Source organism: Zerene cesonia, chromosome 11, assembly GCF_012273895.1.
Source record: "Zerene cesonia ecotype Mississippi chromosome 11, Zerene_cesonia_1.1, whole genome shotgun sequence".
NCBI classification, from domain to species: Eukaryota; Metazoa; Arthropoda; class Insecta; order Lepidoptera; family Pieridae; genus Zerene; species Zerene cesonia.
In genome coordinates this window covers 6,037,285-6,055,659 of record NC_052112.1, presented here as the reverse complement: position 1 = coordinate 6,055,659, position 18,375 = coordinate 6,037,285, and the positions used below count along the sequence as shown (strand labels likewise).

General features: G+C 33.1%; 1 protein-coding gene across 14 annotated transcripts in view; it reads right to left on the bottom strand.

Moving 5' to 3' along the window:
- Window positions 1-225: 225 nt before the first annotated feature.
- The window catches only part of LOC119830141 (cyclic nucleotide-gated cation channel alpha-3), a 56,179-nt gene continuing 38,029 nt past the window's right edge, over window positions 226-18,375 (bottom strand). For 6 of the 14 annotated variants that reach the window (XM_038353023.1, XM_038353022.1, XM_038353035.1 and 3 more), the window contains 8 exons: window positions 12,956-13,099; window positions 7,175-7,367; window positions 6,687-6,787; window positions 6,455-6,604; window positions 5,224-5,400; window positions 4,349-4,493; window positions 3,873-4,115; window positions 226-3,182 (listed from right to left, as the gene is read on the bottom strand). In XM_038353023.1, the coding sequence (XP_038208951.1) occupies window positions 3,095-3,182; window positions 3,873-4,115; window positions 4,349-4,493; window positions 5,224-5,400; window positions 6,455-6,604; window positions 6,687-6,787; window positions 7,175-7,367; window positions 12,956-13,099 (1,241 nt within the window). In that variant the 3' untranslated portion in view covers window positions 226-3,094. The remainder of the gene's footprint in view (window positions 3,183-3,872; window positions 4,116-4,348; window positions 4,494-5,223; window positions 5,401-6,454; window positions 6,605-6,686; window positions 6,788-7,174; window positions 7,368-12,955; window positions 13,100-18,375) is intronic. The other 8 variants (XM_038353034.1, XM_038353025.1, XM_038353027.1 and 5 more) reach the window with 8 other exon arrangements.

Here is an 18,375-nt window from a genome sequence, read left to right as displayed (position 1 = left end):
CGTAAAGCAATCTTTACCTTAAAATCTTGAACCCAAATAACTTTTATGGCACATACGAGTTCTATGGGGAGTTTTGGCGGTTTATTTCTAATGTAAATTTGGCAACCCGATATTTTTTGTTCCTTGACTTCTATATTATTTTGTCTAGTTTGACTGGATTGAAGTAAATTTAGAGGATGAAATGAAAAAGTTGAGTCATTATCGTAATCTTTTTATTAACAATAAAATGAATCATGTGACATATAATATATAATTGATTGCCAATTCAGGGTCCACAAGCCTGGGCCCGGTAAATTGTCTACTACTGAAAACCTTCGTCACCTTAAATAACTTATCCAACGCATATACACATTATGACGATAAAACATAATATACAAATGTACACAACAATACAAAACAATTGAATTACGATAATTTATTGATTCCTTTGATTGAAATACTTATATATTATCATAACGTATAAGCACTTGCTTCGTTTATTATATTTGATTGCAATATATGCATTCTTATCAATTTATAATTGAGAAATTAATGCGAATATTTATGGATATACATACATATTATAACAATAAATAAATATTTAGATACAATTAAAACTGGAATTCATATCCAATCACTTAGGACTGAACATTTATGGAGTTTAATACGTGATATTTCATTGGATTGAATAAAAATTTTAAGATTAGCAACACCTGCAAAACAGATTAAAAAAAAATAATTTATTTTAAAATAAATAACAAAACACAAAATCATATCCTATATAAATTAAGAAAAGGATGAATATTTAAATTTAAGGTAATTTAATTCAAAAGTAAGTACAATTATAAATTCAAAACAATTAACAATTAAGCTTTATTTGTGAATAATCATGGCGATAATCATTTAAATCTTTGGCCGTTAGATTAAGAAACATTTTGTTAGTAATACAGTATATTTAAATAAAATAATAATACTAGTCATTACATTTTCAATAGGTACGTACATACAATATTTTTCGTTGGTTGCGTATAAGAATTATTGTTCCAATATATTGTACTTCAATACATTATTATAGTCTTCGTTCTTTATTTGAAAACAACTAAAGTGGAATTCTGATGAGATGATAACGCTTTTGATATGAATCGTTTCGTTGAAATTTTGAGCATTTTAGTTGGTTTTTATTTAATTTATATATCCAATACTACTGTCTAAGTTTTATCAAAAGCTACGTATCAGTAATAACCACAGGAGGCTACGTTATTATTACAAAAAATTCTTAAGGAGTTTTAAAATGCATCTAAATTGTCTGAAATGAAACGTTGTCTTCTCTTACTATTTATTAATTTACCTCCAAGTACCAAAGGTTGACTACTTCAGTCATGGGAAATATACTGTATGGATTAAAAGTACATTTTACTATAATATTTTATCTAATAAACAGACAAATCAATGAGAAAGGAGAAAATATCTTGAAGTACAATAATTATTGTGTTAAATAGATGAATAATATAGGATTGTATCCTCTCTATACAAACTTGCCATAAGATGCCATTTTACCTTGGCTCGTGGTTCAAAGAAAACGCACCCCAATGAAAAACTGACTTAAAAATGAATATCGTAGGAGTCGTAAGTAATTATTTACAATTTTCTTAATATTCAATATAATACTTATATGTCATTGTATGCACATTGTAATTAAAATATATTACAAGAAACAAACTTGAAAAGAATTCCAAGCATCAACAGTAAATATCAATTGAATCGACGAATCACTATTTAAATAACGACTTTTAAACGAACTTATTATTTATAATTTTTAGATAATAAGTATAAAACATTAATCAGTTTACGATCAATATCTTTACATTAAAACATTTTATCTATGTACTTAACATTTATTTGGCAGTAGTGATTTACAAAATACCAAACGAAATTAAGTATCTATTTTAATCTACGTTACTTAGTATAGATACAGAGGTATATTATCTCTGTATAACAAATTGTAACTCAATATGGTTCTTTCACTTATCGAACGAAAGTCTTGCAATATATGCATTTAGATCCTTCGATACACATAGATTATATAAAATTTATTGACATTAAAGACCTACCTAACCGTTATATTACTGTAATAATATAACAAAGGAGGAAATATACCGGAAGTTGGATAACCACGACACATATCCGTTAATCTCCCAGATTAAAGATAATTAAAGCTTAAAATGGTGAATTAGAAAACAATTTTATTATGTGAGCATCACAGGTGATGCTAGTTTGTCGAACATTCCATGCACTGCGTCCCTGCGTTGCTGCACATGCCTACTTAGGTAGCTACAGAGTTACGTAGTTAGTAGTGTATTCGATTATCGTACACCTAACTTCTCATACTAGTTCCAAAAATACATACAGTTTCAACTAAACTCAATTGTAGACACGAATTTATTGAGAACGCTTATTTCTTACCCAACCGTTTCATGCCAGATTATAAGTCAAGATCGTCTTATTGAAAAAAAAATGATAAACTAAACGAACGTTTTTAATAAAAATTACCTATTTACAATAGTTTTTAGTTATTATTATAATTATCTAAACACATGTATGGTCGTCAGACGCGAACTCATAATGCAGGATTAGCGCACACACGACGCACCTTGTGCTTTACCACATAAACCACACACTACACCATTGGCTTTAAACGATTTTAAAGATAATATTGTCTCGACAAAATCTCACTCCACGAACACTCGTCATTTATTATTAGCGAGTCGCATATACTAAGTTTATGTATATAAATTTGATAAAGTTAATTCTTATGTATCTTTCCATTTTCTATAATCGTCAAAACACTGGGAGTCCGAAGTTTATAGGAAGATCACGCGCTAAAAACGCGTGCCGGCGTTTGTGGCACTATTCATTATTGGTAGCGAACAACACATTTCATACAATAAGAGGAAAAACTAGCCACTAGAATCCACAAGGTCTTTGGTTTTGAAGGGTTCGCTAGCATTCGATGTTAATAGTTTAGTGCTCAACAAACGGCGGCAAGGCGAAACGTATGCGGCGCGCTTTGTGCTGGTACGTTTCGCGGCGCAAGCGCGGAGGGCGAAGCGCGCCGTTAAATAATGCTCTCCCGATTGCGCTCATTCTCCTCCTGCGAGCTCAGTGAACTTCCACCACAGATCTGCATTTCGATTTCTTGTAACCTATGACCAAGTATTATAGTTATAAATATTACCTACATTTTGGAATAAGGTGAATGAACTAAGAAATGTTGAATTGTTTCTATCGATTTGGATTGTAGAAAAATTACTTTATAATATTATTTGTCTTGCATAAATTATAAAATAAATATGTATTGCCGAACATAGTTTGATATATATCCTTGGGACATTGTGTAAGAAGCAAATATAAAAAAAGGCTATCTTAAGTTAGTCCTTTTTTATATAGTGACTTAAACAAGCTCACTAGACACATTGTGGCAAATTACAGCTTCACAAGACTTTTAAAACAAGTACATCTTTTGTCGAGGTAAATACCTTGTTCTCACCTCTTCTTGAAGCGAATAATTATGTAAAATAGCTTGGTTTTTACAAAACCCAGATTTAAATAGAGTTGCATTTGGAAAACAAAATTTAAGTTGATCACTTTTGTACTCGTATAGTTAAAAATCAATATTACAGATTAAAAAATATAAAGAATTTTTCCTTTAGAAAATTTTATCGTTATCATTTTCTTTCCATTAAATGAGTAAGATGACCACGGAAAGGGTTTCCCTTAAAATATAGTATCATTCACATCATTCACATAAAAAATTGAATTTAATCGATAATAATTTAAATGTATGTTCACTTGCATCATCTAGCATTTCTCTTAAAGCATGCCATTAAACAAACCTTTGATCAACTTCCCACTGCTGCTGACTCAGCTTTGCAGACATCGCGGCGTTCTCCGTTTCGACCGTATACAGACGCTCACGTAGACGCTTTATTTCTGACTCCAGAGCTTCGTGGGAATCAAGGACGACCTTAGGAGCCACACTGCCCGTCGCAACACTACCGCCGCCAACAGCACTGCTACGGGCACTTGAAGCACACGATACTACTGGTGATGCTACACGAAGAGGGCTTACTGAAGAACTAAAATAGAACATTAATAGTGAAAACTGTTAAACTCAGAAGCTAAAGTTGACGCATACAGAAACTAACATGTTGTCAACAAAAATGCAGGTTGGGGTAACTTGCCCTTTAGAATTTTGGATCATAATAAACAAAATAGAACTTTAAAATTTAATCATAATGTTGTGATATTACAAACAATCCTATAATATAACCAAAATCAATGTATTCTTATATAATACTTTTCAATATACCTATAAACCTGGTCCCGGAAAGAAGGCGGATGTGAAGAATGCATCGGAAGAATCATAGAGGGACGAGGGAGCTGCATGTCCACTATCGACACTTGCCCGATCGATTCCAACAGCCCCGGCGTTGATTGGCAGCGAGCCATCGCTACTAGAAGGTAGAAAATTATGTTAATATTGTGTACTGAGGCGCAAAAAAAAAACAATGAAACAATAAGTGCTAGCAAATTTGCAAGGTTCATGCGATGAGTGTTATAAAATCATCACATGGCTGCTGTCTACTAGTTATATTAAAGCATAACTCTCAAATATTTATATTAAAGCATATTCAAAATTTGAGTAAAAGATTTATTTGCACAGCCTTAAAATACTTAGTTAAAATTACTTATTTTCTAAATGCCACACTCAGAAAATTTCACTAGATTTAAACCATCTTATAATTGGCACCACAGAAAGATACAGCTAAAAAGTTAATAATCATAGAGAACAGAAAACTCACAACGATACCAAAATGGTCCAACATCAGCACGTATAGTAAAAAGAGTTCCCACAAAGCCGCTTTTCAGTGGCGACTGTTAAAGTGTGGCTCAAATTATGGTTTAATGATCATTTATAAGTACAATTGCCAGAAAATTTTAAATAATACGAAATTTAAATATTCTTATATAGTACTTATTGATTTTAAGTATATTAAAAAATAATAAAGTGTCATTAAAAATCTGGATCAGTAATTCGTTAAAACACTTACTGAATCAGTAAGAGAGAGAGTAAATTTCTCCTATTCTCTGCTAAGTCTAAGATCATTACAAAAACGCTATTTAAATATAATTAAAACTACTTACATGCTAAAAAAGTATGAAAGTGATGGGGTGATAACATACCATACGTACCTTTTTCCATCGGTGCTTTTCTATATTTTTCAAGTCTTTTGACTGCTATCGCTTCAAGGCGAACACGCGCGGCAGGATACTCTTTGAGAACATCCCACATGTCGTTCTTGCTGAGCACGAACAGGTCCGAGTACCCCACGGAGCGCACTGACGCTGTCCGCCGGTTGCCTGTCGACGTGTCATCCACACACTCGGTGCCAACTGGTGCTCGGTACATATCTCATGAACTGCTTTGGCTTATAAAAGCCAAGCCCAGACCAGAAGATCACAAGCATTCCATACAGAAACCAAAACACCAGTTGTGAGAGGAATCAAGGGAATGGTCAATCAGTAGACGCAAACAGAACTACCCTCGCATTCAAGTGGAATTATAGACCAAAGACAAATGTAAGTGTAAAAATTGAAGTCATACCACTTAGAAACAAACTATAAGAAGCCATTTCTAACGATATTAGAGAGTGCTTCAAGACAAAGCATTGGGATTGAAAAATAAGAAACTTTATTTCGAAAAGAATAAGCCGCTACAAGTTCAAGTCTATTTTTACTAAGTTTGTCAAACTAAAGAGTTAACAACTAAACCGGCAAAATGACGAAACATCATTCAATAACGCAAGTTGACAATATAGACTTTAAATTTAATCTTGGGGTTACATGCACCAAGAAGTCACGCCAAATATATAAAAAAATTTGGGGAGGATGCAAAGCGATCGGGGACACTGCCTTCAATACAACCAAAGGAGATGAAAGTTAGAAGCCAAAGAAAATACGTGACGCTTTAATCTACGAAGAAGAGATAAAGGCGATAAAATAAATAACAAAGCTGTACACTACCTATGTATAATAAATATAATGAAAGGATGATTAGTGTAAAATGATTTATAAGTAAGTGAGAGTCAAAATAGGAATAAAATGCGAAAAAACGTGATATAATAAATAAAAAAATGTTAAGCGATTTCTAAAAATTTCCATACAAAACGACTTTAAATTGTACTGATATTAATTTTAGCTATCATTAAAAGAAGTTCTAATCTTTAAACAATAACTAAAAGAAAAATCAGCCATAATTGTCGTCTGTAGATGTCCCAAAACCTGTTGATAGCGTTGTGGCCGCTCCCTCGGCCTGACTGCAGCGTCTCCTCGAAACCTTTGCGTTTTAAAGACTTTCCGAAAATAACGAAATAGATAATAATGGCGTGGCGTCTCGGGCCGTTGCGATATTTACCAAGTTGTTTACCTGCTGTGCCCATATTCAGAATGGAAATTTCGCCAAAATAAGAACCCGCCTTTAGTGTTGCAAGAACTGTTTTCCCGTTGTCACCCATCACCTGTAATTTCCCTCGATTCACTATGTACATCTCCTTCCCGACTTCACCTACAACGGAATTTCGATTGTTATGCATGTTTGCAGTTTGCATTTCCTATAATTATTTTAATTGTTGAATACCATTTCCTACCTTTCCTGCATATGTAATCTCCAGGAGAAAACAATACGGGGCGCAGTCGCAACACGAGTTCACACAAAAAACCAGCCTCTGTATTCTGAAAGATCTCCACTCTGCGAATTAATAAAACACAAAAAGTGCTTACAAAAATTTACATGGAATCATGTCATATAATATAAATTATCGCGGAAACATACTCCAGATAATGCACTAACAGCATTTAGTGGAAAAACAAAAGCTCGCAATAGCCATTTGACGACAAAAATTTACGGATCGTATAAACGAACGCTTTTGAATAATTCATGGACATAAAAAGTGAATGTTTCTGTTTTTAATTATACAACACGGGATATTAAGCTGAAACTGCTTCTCTAACGCTGTTTTATCGTAACTGTATCCATAATTTAGAAATTATTTCCATGGGATTTATTTTGCAGTTTTATGCACGGTTAGATTCATTAACAAATTGTAGATACTGCACATGTAAAGCAACAAGGTACCTCTTTAGGGTATCGAGATGGACATTTATAGCTATTTCTGCTTTCAGTTTATCAGGAAGACAAGATACCGCCTTCTCTTCATCTGAACACTTCTGCGTGAGCCATAAATAATCAAACCATTTTATAACTTTCACTTGTAAATGATTGGGAACTCTTCTCATACGCATGTAGGTTTTCACGCCATCTAGCTTTGCTGCAACAATGATGAAAAGTAACAGTTTAAATTGACATTAAATACAAAAGGAAATACGTTGATAGGCCTACAACATTCAGTAAAATAACCACCTATCTTTACCTACTAATATTATAAATATGAAAGTTTGTTTATCTTTTTCACATCGGTGCGATTTTATGATATAATTAATATGTTTCGAGATAGTAAGAAGGCTAGAGCTACTTGCTACTTTTTACTTTCCCGTCGAAATTTCCTTTGGCCACGAGAGGGACTCGCGAGCGAAAAATTAGTACTTGTCTCTTCTAATATACCTTTGCATTATCTGTTATAACCGAAAATTTGAAACGTTTGGTCTAGGTTAATTATTGCTCTACATACAACAATTTTCGTGTCGATATCGTTTTCACCAGCACTTTGTTGTGGTCAAGGCCTATATGAGCTATGACATAAATACTAATTACGATAAAATTTGCTTGTTACGTTAATAATTTATGTAGAAACACTCATATTTCAACAATGTTTATTTTGTAAAAGATAGATGATATTTGATCAAATCGCCTTACCAGATGCCATTACGTGCCTATAAAGACTTAAGTACCACGTCATAAAAAAATTCATCTGTAGAATTTACTATAGGTGCGGTGCTGGTAATAAAATTTATATCACAGTTAAAAGTATCGCTTGCGGAGCTTATGAAAATTAAAATGTTTAATAGTTAACTTAAATAACTCAAAGTGTTGGTAAGACGAGAAGTACTTTCAAGAGTAAGTTTGGCGTCTCAAATGTTGGACAAAGTTAATGGTAGCAAGAATAATTTCAATCTCAAGTTTAGCACACCCGATTAAGCCTTTCATGTCAGCGACTTGCCGATAAAGTTCGGTTAGTTCGTAGCTTTGAGTAAAGTATACTACAGCTTGTGCATGATTTTATAACGAGCACCTCTTATACTCAATTTACTTAATATAACGATCTAGCGTTGAAATGTTGAACCAATAACAAATACAAAGCTTAGACAAAATCACTTATCACTTAATAAAGTTGTAAACTTACAATACGTTTTGAATTCTTAAATACTAGCTACCACGGCGTCACTCACGTGGTACCCGGGTGAAAAGTGTATGTGCTAATCCAGAGTATAATCTATCTCTGTACCAAATTCTATACAGATACGATAAGCTATTATCGAGTGAAAGATATTCCCCTTTATATTCGTAAATATGTTTTATACTTCTATTTAAAACAGCGTTTAGATGAAATACATTTAATATCAAATATGACGCGAAAATTTAATTCTAGGTACAAACTCGACTCAGCCATTTGATTGGCGACAGTTAGTTATTTATTAATTAAATTTCACTCAATTTTCCACTAAGCAAGAGCAATTCGACACGTCTCGCCGTTTATCAAGGTTTAATTAATATAATCAAGCACGCCTCCACTGCTGTAGCCTGTAGCGTGTAGCACGCGTGTTAGGGCTACGGCGTAGCAGCATCCCAGGGCTGGAAAAGCGCGGACCGGTCGACGGATTGCGGATCGATGCGGCGGACGCGCGGGACGCACCGCTGGGATGGGGTGCGGCGCCCGACTTTCGCCGAGCTATTTATAGCATTCAAGCCGCTGACCTATTTCGCTGCAGCGCCACCGAGGAAGGTCACGGGTTCAGCCCGCTCTGTGCCGCCGCGGCGCCATTGTCTTTTGAACCAAACTGCAGTGCTAATTAAAGCTGTTGACACTTTGCTGCTCCTGTGTCTGTGTTTGGTGTGAATTGAATCGGTTTTGGTCATCGATGTTCTTTGTCACGCGATATAGTTTATTTTTAACTCAACCTTACCCCGTGCTACATTGCAGTCCAGTGACCTCTCAGTCTGCACTGACGTCAGACACGATTCAATTTATTTTATATTAAGTTCTATATTGTGTCCCATATAATACAATTTATTGCATAATATTTTGAGCAAAATATATATGCGATTTATTTCGCAAATTACTAGTAGTATTTTCCCAAAATCATATTAATGTATCTACACATTTGTACTTGACCCAATCCAAGAAGACAAATGATTTCCGTAGAACTAGGGAAAGGTTTGGTAATTGAACAGGATAATTAGGGTAGGTGAGATTGTTTTGTCGTGGGTTGTAGCAGGGCGGCGCGTGCCGGCACGTTTACCTGCTTAGCGCGTTAATGCGAAGCCGCGTCTCGCCTTGGGACTACGTCAGCTCTTTGAGCCCTAGTCCCATATTAACCTTTCAGTATGGTGAAATATGAAGACAACTTGAACGGCCAGTTAGTTTATAGGTACAAACAAAATCCTAGTTGAGAACTAAGTAGCTCTATTAGCATTTTAACATAGCTTAAAAATATACAAATACGTTTTCATTCGTGAAACAAATTTTAATTAATATAAATAATGTGATGTTAACTAGTTATGTACTCATTGTCATAGTAGGTATACTATAATGAAAACAAACGAGTACAAGTTAATTATCATATTAACAGCGAATCGCATGAAATTGAACGCGTTGAACCGCAACCATTAATGAATTAGCGTAAGGTTATTAATAATTACGGCAAATATTGTTTGTCGTCCGCTTCAATGTGTCGATGATGTTTAATAATCAATAAATAGGTATATGGTTTCGACTATAAACTATTTATCTGAGTAATGTCCGACTAAGAAAATATTCTTTTAAATTTTGTCCACCAATCTATACAAAGATTCTATCGTTATTTAAGAAGTGCTTTTAAGCATTATACCTATTATGTGTTTCAATGTATCAAAGTAGATACGATGCAAATGTACAGTTTAACTACAAATACACGCAATTCGCTTAGAATATCTTCAAAGCCGTATAAACACAAGTAATCAAAACATTTGGCGTAAAATCGTTTACGTGAACAAAACTCCATATAGGACAAAATCGGAAATGTTTTGTTTCAAATCGCAGTAAGCCCAATGTTTATGGGAATAACGAACGTACAGCCTTTCATCTCGCTTTCAATTCTTTTACTCTTCCAGCTCTGACTGTACTCTCTATATTGCGTGAAAATATACAAAGTGTGGTGTAATGAATGGATAACATGGTAACTGCGGGTAAAGGACGTTGTGGCGGTATTCGACACACAAAAACATAGTCTAGAATATTTATTGTCAAATACGAAATCAAATTTCTTAATGTCAATTCACACATATTGATTTGATATTTTATAGTTATATAACTGTACAAGAAAATAATCAGTTTAAAACATTGTTTTAAATTAAATTTTACATAAGGTGTTCAAAGGGATCATCCTCAGCAATATTATATGTTTTATAGCTGATGGTCATTCATTAAACAGTAAAGATAATAAAGAGTAATACGGTATGCTCTTTACAGTTATATCTTCACTTTGCTTGCATGCCTCATTTCGCTTGCCTCTTTTTAATTAATATAACTATGCTATAAAACCTGACAGACAGACTTAAGAAAAAAAAAAGTGTTTTCGTCTACCCTGATTTCATTATCTTCGCATTAAAAGAAGTTGTTTCCATCGTATCTTTTGCTTATCAGTATGTGTGGTGTAACACAAATAACGAACATCAAATAATGTATTTCTTTATTGCTAATAAAACGCTCTTAATAGACAAAAGAACTATACTGGCTTTGTATACTCCGATGTAAAGAGGTTTTATTTTATCTGTACCAATATACTTTAATGGACTTCACTATTAACTACTAAATAAATAAATTCAATGCATTATTAGTCTAGTGACAAGCTTGTTCGACGACAATCACTGTAATGGAAAGTTATAAGCAAGTCGGCTTTTCGTTACCTCTTTTAATCTTTCTTCTGTAGTTTTAGACATATCATTTTATAAAATAGGTGCTTACAGATAACTCTCATATTACATAAACTAAATATAATATTTTTTGCTGAAACTCTGTTTTTCATCATTCATCGCACATATAAATTATGACGACCTGATTAGCATATTTGTCAGTACCTGACTTCTTTACTAACGTGTCACCACAACTGGAAAATTTTTATGTATGTGTAAATTTAGTTTTCTATGAGCCACTGTATATGAATTTAATTAAACATTAACATATGGGTATTTAACAATTACGTTCCTAGTTCCAAGGTTTGCTATGTTCGGATCCAGAGGAATGTGTAAAATATTATGGGTTTCAAACTGTATTCATTATATTACTCTCTCATAATAGACACATCAAATTCGCAAGGCATGTTAAACAAATTAAAAAGTAACAAATATAACTCTATACAAGAGATGTGTGCATTCAATGAGCAGATATTTATGCACTACCGCTTGCGTAATTTACTCGTTTGAATTATACATGCTATTAGAGCGAACAGGGATGACACATTAACATCATTAGTGATACATATTGCAGGAGTATTACTCACGGCGACGAAGGAGCTTGGAAGTTACTTCTTTTATTATTTATTAAACTTTATATAATCATTGAATAAATAGACATTCATACATCCCCGTATTTTATGTTCTCGTTTTTTTTAATTCTATTTAACCACTTGGAAGGAAAACACGTGTTTAAGTCGTTAATTTTAAATTAAGAATCAATATAAATCTAAGCCTGATAACGAGATTGGAAGTCCTTATTACACGTTAATAACACCGTGTTCAATTGTATTTGAAGGTGAAAATATATGGTGTAAAAATAACTAAGTTCATTATTAATATGTAATCATCTATATTATATAGCAGTAAGTATTTACAAGTTAAAGTTTTAAAGTTATAACATTATGAAATATATAGTACTGTAATAGCTTGTGCTTCGCTCACGTTAAATTCGGAGTAATTTAAAAAGACGGAGAAATGTTGACACAGAAGAAAATTCGATTTATTGTAATCAAATTATTCTATTATTCGTTCGTATCTTAGAGTCTGTACCAATTTTGCAGCGAGAGTCACACAAATGCCCCCTATTCTAAATGCTGGATGAAGGTTTCCAACAAAAAAGAATATGCCGGTTTTATTTCCAAGTCACAAAACGCCTGCATATTAAGTTTTAGTATTCTGTCTTGAAAATTACGGAATACTTTATACAAATTCCCACTCCTCATTTAAGGGAAGTAGGGGGTTAAAAAGAGACAAAACATAGTCTGTCACTCTCCACCCCTTCAACAAACTCTACTTAAAAATCACGTACATTCATCGCTCCGTTTTGCTGTGAAAGAAAGATAAACAAATACACTTTCGCATTTATAATAGTATTAGTAAGGATACAAAGTTTATTTCATACTGGTTAGGAGTTACCAATAAGAAAGTAAACTACTTAAGTAATATTTTGACTATTACGATAGCAAAGATAAATTAGCGAAAACAGAAGGAAGCTAAAGTATGGACTAGAATAATACAGAACGTTGAGATGTTGTTGATAATTTTATTACATTTATACCTGTTCTACCCTTAAACAAGTACTCAATTGATTTATATGAGGAAAGATTATTTTTTTTTCTCCTTTACTTTCACCAGAAGAAAGAATGTACATAATCCCTGGTAAATTTTTGTTTTACTTTAAACCACTTCAATCCGATTGAAGAAAAGCTACTATAATACACAAGAATGTATGATTTATGTACCCACCTTGGAACTCCTTTCTGGCCGTGCTCACTGAGGTGACGATATTAGCGACGTGCCCCAGCACCGTTGCGAAGAGCAATAACCCGAACAGCAACTGGGCTATCACGAACACGTATTCTCCTTTACTGCGCGGTCGGGGCAAGTCACCTGGCAAACAAATATGCATTAATTTTTAATATACTTCATGGCACGCATATGTGGAAAATATACCTATATATAATAATCTATACGACTCACTTCACTGTTATTTTTATCAAACCGCTAATAACAGATCGCACAATTTATAACGGTGAGATAATTTTATGAAATCATATGATTCAGTTGATGTTAATGAAATATTTATAGCTAAAATGTAAGTAAAAGCTAATTTTTGTGTCATGTTGTGTTGTTTCGCATTATGCAAAAAAATTACTCACGTTTGTGGTAATTTCAAAATTAAAACAAATCAGAAGATCCAAAATGAAATGGTTAGCATAAATAATATTTTATCTATGTTTAAACATCTTTAATTCAAAGATCAGACTTTAGAGTTAAAATTTAAAATTCCATGAAACGATAGCCGCGGACGCCGTCTGGCCAAACATTATTTGGTTCTCATTTTCAAATAGCAGGATGCAGAGAGGCTCGACAATTGTACGGTACATGATTGCTCAAACAACTGCAGTCACCATTCAGAGCCGCAACTTGAAACTAAAAATATTTTTATCATTCACTGCATAAACAAATTTAGAAGCTTTGTAGTCAATTTTTGTAAGATATACGCTATATTGACTGATACGAATGGAATACAACTAACTAGTAAAAAATAAACAAACTAAATAAATTTAAATAATGTTTTTGTAGTCCAAATTTGAAGCGAGGCGCACACTGGTAATTAAATAGTTTTAATTAATAACGAGTTGTGGTCACAATGGCTGCTCCGACCACCGCTGCACGGAGGCACGAGTAAATTCGGTAGTTCACATTTGTTCAATTCGTTGAAGCGCAAATTTATAATTGCCTTGAAATGAGCAAATTTTTAGTCGAAAACATTCGAATGTTAATTAAAGATAGAGCTCGTTTTGCAAAAGAACTTTAGATACGACATGGAAAAGTATTATAAGAATAACAACCAATCTAAAATGCTAAAATATATATACATGTACAATTTCATTCTGCTAACAATTTTAGAATATTACTCTAAGTTAAAAATAGGAGAAAATACTTTTCTATATTATAAAGATACAGAGACAGAAGCAATCGCTACATAGATATTCCGACAAGTATGAAATAGTTTATTCATTTACTGTACTGACAACCCTAACGTGTAAAGGCGCGTTCTCGGAAAAGGCGGGTAATGTATACCTACATATTTCGTTGTAAAGAGAAATATTAATATTGGTTGCACATTTCAACTTCATCCTTCTATAGAATCAATGTCAAATTAAGCCTCGAAACGGAAGAAATTTACCCAGCACCTGTGACGAGGAAGCGGTAAAAAGGATAAATTGCTCTATAAGCTACTTTGAATTGAATAGAGGCCACTTCCATTGCGGAATGCGATACATCCATTCAATTGGAGAGGATAAAAGTCTATGTGGAGAATGATTTATAGTTTTTAGAAGAGGCAAAGAAATACTTAGAACATAACTCATTCGAACATTCTGCTTGATAAAGGGTAGCGATAAAACACGCTATAAAGCTAAGATATATTGATATTTAAGAGATAGAGAAAGTGTCTAACTTTTCGTTATCCGATTTGATTATGGACCAATCCACAAATTATACAAATCCATGTGTAAATGGTAAAGCTTAAATAAGTTAAATTTATTTTAGAAATGCACTTATTACTTAAAGTGAAATTTTATCTTTAAACGTTTCCTTTATTCAATAACTTCTGAACGAAAAATTGAGGCTTCGTATCTTTTAGAAATTAATGACTTTTTAACGGATTTTAAACGCGATTTATTCATTATATTATTAACACGACGTTTCGAACACTTTACAGCGAGCGAGGTCACGGGGAGACTGAGATGTTACATGACTTGTAGGTCATACAAAAATTGTTGTTTGTGAACTACCTCCACCTATTTCTCCACAGTTGGTATGTAGAGTATTCTTCCGGATGTTGACAGTATTGGCTGATAGTGTATTCTTCTCGTATTCTATATCCTTCGAATCTTCTCCGTTTATTTAACTGACATTATAAAACTAACAAAAATAAAAGCGATCCTTTAAACTAATTAGGTAAAAGCTCTTAAAAACTTTCAGTGATTAACCGCTTCGAAATGTATCCGCATATTAATACAACGGTGTCAAACCCCGGGTAAGCCAATTGAATGTGCCTTGATTAGGGGTTGGGTATACCCGACCGCAGATATCAAATATTATGAGCACATTTGAAAAGTTTTCGCACAGGGAATTTTGGGTGTTAAAGTTATTATAAACTCCCTTCTATTGAACGCTCTGGTTGTAGACTCCTGGGTAATATCGACTTGAAATGCGGCAGATGGCACAATGCAAACTTTTAAGTATTTGTATCGCTATATTATCTGAATAGCTGAAAGTAATTACAGTTGTAACATTTAAAATAAATCAGTGTATATCGTTGACGAATCGTTGAGCGGCCTAGCCGCGATGGAGTTTTACGAACTACGAAAGAAGATTCTACGAACATTTTCTTTGAATTAATGAATGTTGCATTTCCACCTTATTAGGTAGAAGAAAAAACTCAAAGGTTTCACAACAATCTTTAGAAGCTTTATGCAAATGTTTTTTTTTCAAAAGCAAACAAATCCCTCAAGGGTATTTTTTCCGATCATATGCTTGTTCCAGTTAAATCAGGTTGAAGGCTAGATTGTTAATAATATAAATAGAAAACTTCATCCTGCTACATAAATTATAATAATATGTTCTGAATAATGATTCTATTGCTTTAGCCGACTTCCAAAAAGGAGTATTTTCAATTTAACTGTATACCTATTACCATATTATTACTTAGGTTTTGGAGATTTACTTCTACGAAATAGTCGACTTACCATTGTTGTTGTTTAAAAGAAGATTCTGAGGGTGGTAAGATCAGAAATAAGAAATCCAAGATCTAAAATCATCACTAAAAATCGAAAAATAAATTATTTTAAAAAGCAAAAAATAAAGTTGTTAGTTGTAGGTATTTTACCTACGTCTAATTTTTATGTATTTGTAGAGTAGTATTTGCAGTGTATTTCTAAAAGAAAAAATCTTATATAATTAAATAACATTATATATTTTGAAGCAATGTTAAAGTTATTTTTATTGCATCTCCGATTTTGAGTACAAATTTAATGCTATTTTCAGTCGTAATATACAAGAAATCGATCATTTCTTTATCAGTCTACACCCGACTGAGTCCTGATATAATAGGGCCACAAAGAGACCTTTATCTTTGAAAAAGAATTCTTTCGCCGAAATCGGAGCCATAATTCAACCTTTACGTTACAAAAGCTTTAAAAATGTAATCGCTCTATTTTCCTTGTTTAGATGTTGTTAGACCCTATTATCGCAACAATACTAACATTATTTTAAACGTTATGATGGATTCTTTTGTTCGACGTAATAAAAAATTGTATTCTTATATTAAGTAGTAATTGGTACGAGAAAACTTGAAATATTATTCAACATAAAATATTATATATTATTTAGGTTCTTTATTATTGTATTTTGCAAAGGTATCAAAAACAAGATCCGAAGATTTTTTTCCATTAAAAAATTCATTTATAGATAAGTTCGAATTTAAACGAACTAATATATTATGAGGACTCATAATATTAAACGATTTAATACCTCACACATAAAACGTGTTTGTGCGATCTGCAATAAGTGTACGCAGTCGCGAAATTCAAATGGCCTCATTAAACGAAATGAGGGGCTAGACGTTCCAACACCTCCGCCATAACCTAGCAACATTATCGTGTTCAAAATTACGTACATACTGCATTAAATAATTTACTTTGAACGTATGATAGGTGTGTATGTTTCCACGTAAGGAAAGGGTTCCCAAAGATATCGTTTGCATGTTTGGTTACTGCGGCGAAATATACATAAAAAGAACATTACAACTGCAAAATTTTCAAATTTATATTTGAAACGGAATCACTCGACGCACGCACAGCTATTTTGTGTAATAAAAAGTGAAGTCCCGTGTCCCCTACTGGGGTATGGGGCAGATGATGTACATCCGTTTCACTGATCGATTTTCTATAGGGACAAGTAGGTGATCAGCCTTCTGTGTCCTGCCAGACCGAGACATTTTTTTTTGTGCGTCCCCACCGGGAATTGAACCCAGGACCCCTCGGTTCTACGCTCACGCGTTAACCACTGTACCAAGGAGGCGGTCAATTTTGTGTAATAATACGTTTAAATTTATTTATACTCTCGTTTTGAGACGAGTGTGAAATCCTTAATAACCATAATATTAACCTTTAATCCTCGAGTTGTAGTTGGTATTTACTGGCGCAATACGAGTATACTGAAGTCGTTTATGGTTTTTAAATTAAAGGACTCATAATTTTTCATAGACTATTTACTATAGCTGTTTCGGCGAAAACTTTTCAGTCAAAGGTGCTTTTTTGCAAAGTGCTTTGCTCTAAGTCTCAGTCGAAAGCACTTTCAACCAAAAGTAATCTTGACTGAATATAGCTACTTTTGATTTAATATTTACTCATTGAAATGCATATTAAAATTGTTGCAAGAATGTTATTTTTACGAATATTACGAATTATTCCAACTGAAAGTGTTCAATATTTTTATCCAAGTTGAATGAAATACCGCTTATATCTATCTCATTACTATAAAACTCACCCCAAAAAGAAGGTTTTTGGAAAGTATGGAACGATAGAAAAAGCCGATAAATTGGCCTAAATATGAAATGCACTATCTTATCTAAAAATAAAATAAATTTATATTTAAAGTGCTTCTAAACAAATCATAACATAAATAAACACTATCTTTCCTGCAATAATTCCTCTATTTACCGATAGGAAGGAAACAGTCGACATCCGAGTAACTTGCTTGTACAGCGCGCTATGGCATCAAATACTCGCTTATTAAATATTTTAGTCATATTAACCCGTTAGGAATATTTCCTCTCATCGATTCACCTCGTTTAATAGTATAATAAAATGTTTCCCACAAAATTAACAAGGGTGTGTTTTGGATGACTGATTATATTTTATAGATTGCGAATAGAAACATGTAGTGGAGTTAGAAGGCATTTTGTTACGTTTTTGTTGCAAAGAACAAAAAACATGATAGAAAATCTAACGATAGGGTTAGCTTTTGTGCTTTGCTTTCGTCAAGCATAAATTTAAATAAAATTCATCAAAATTATATCACATAAATCTGTGAAAGCCATTATCTTTAAGAACGCTTACAGCAACTTTTATGAGGGTTCTTATAAACCAGTG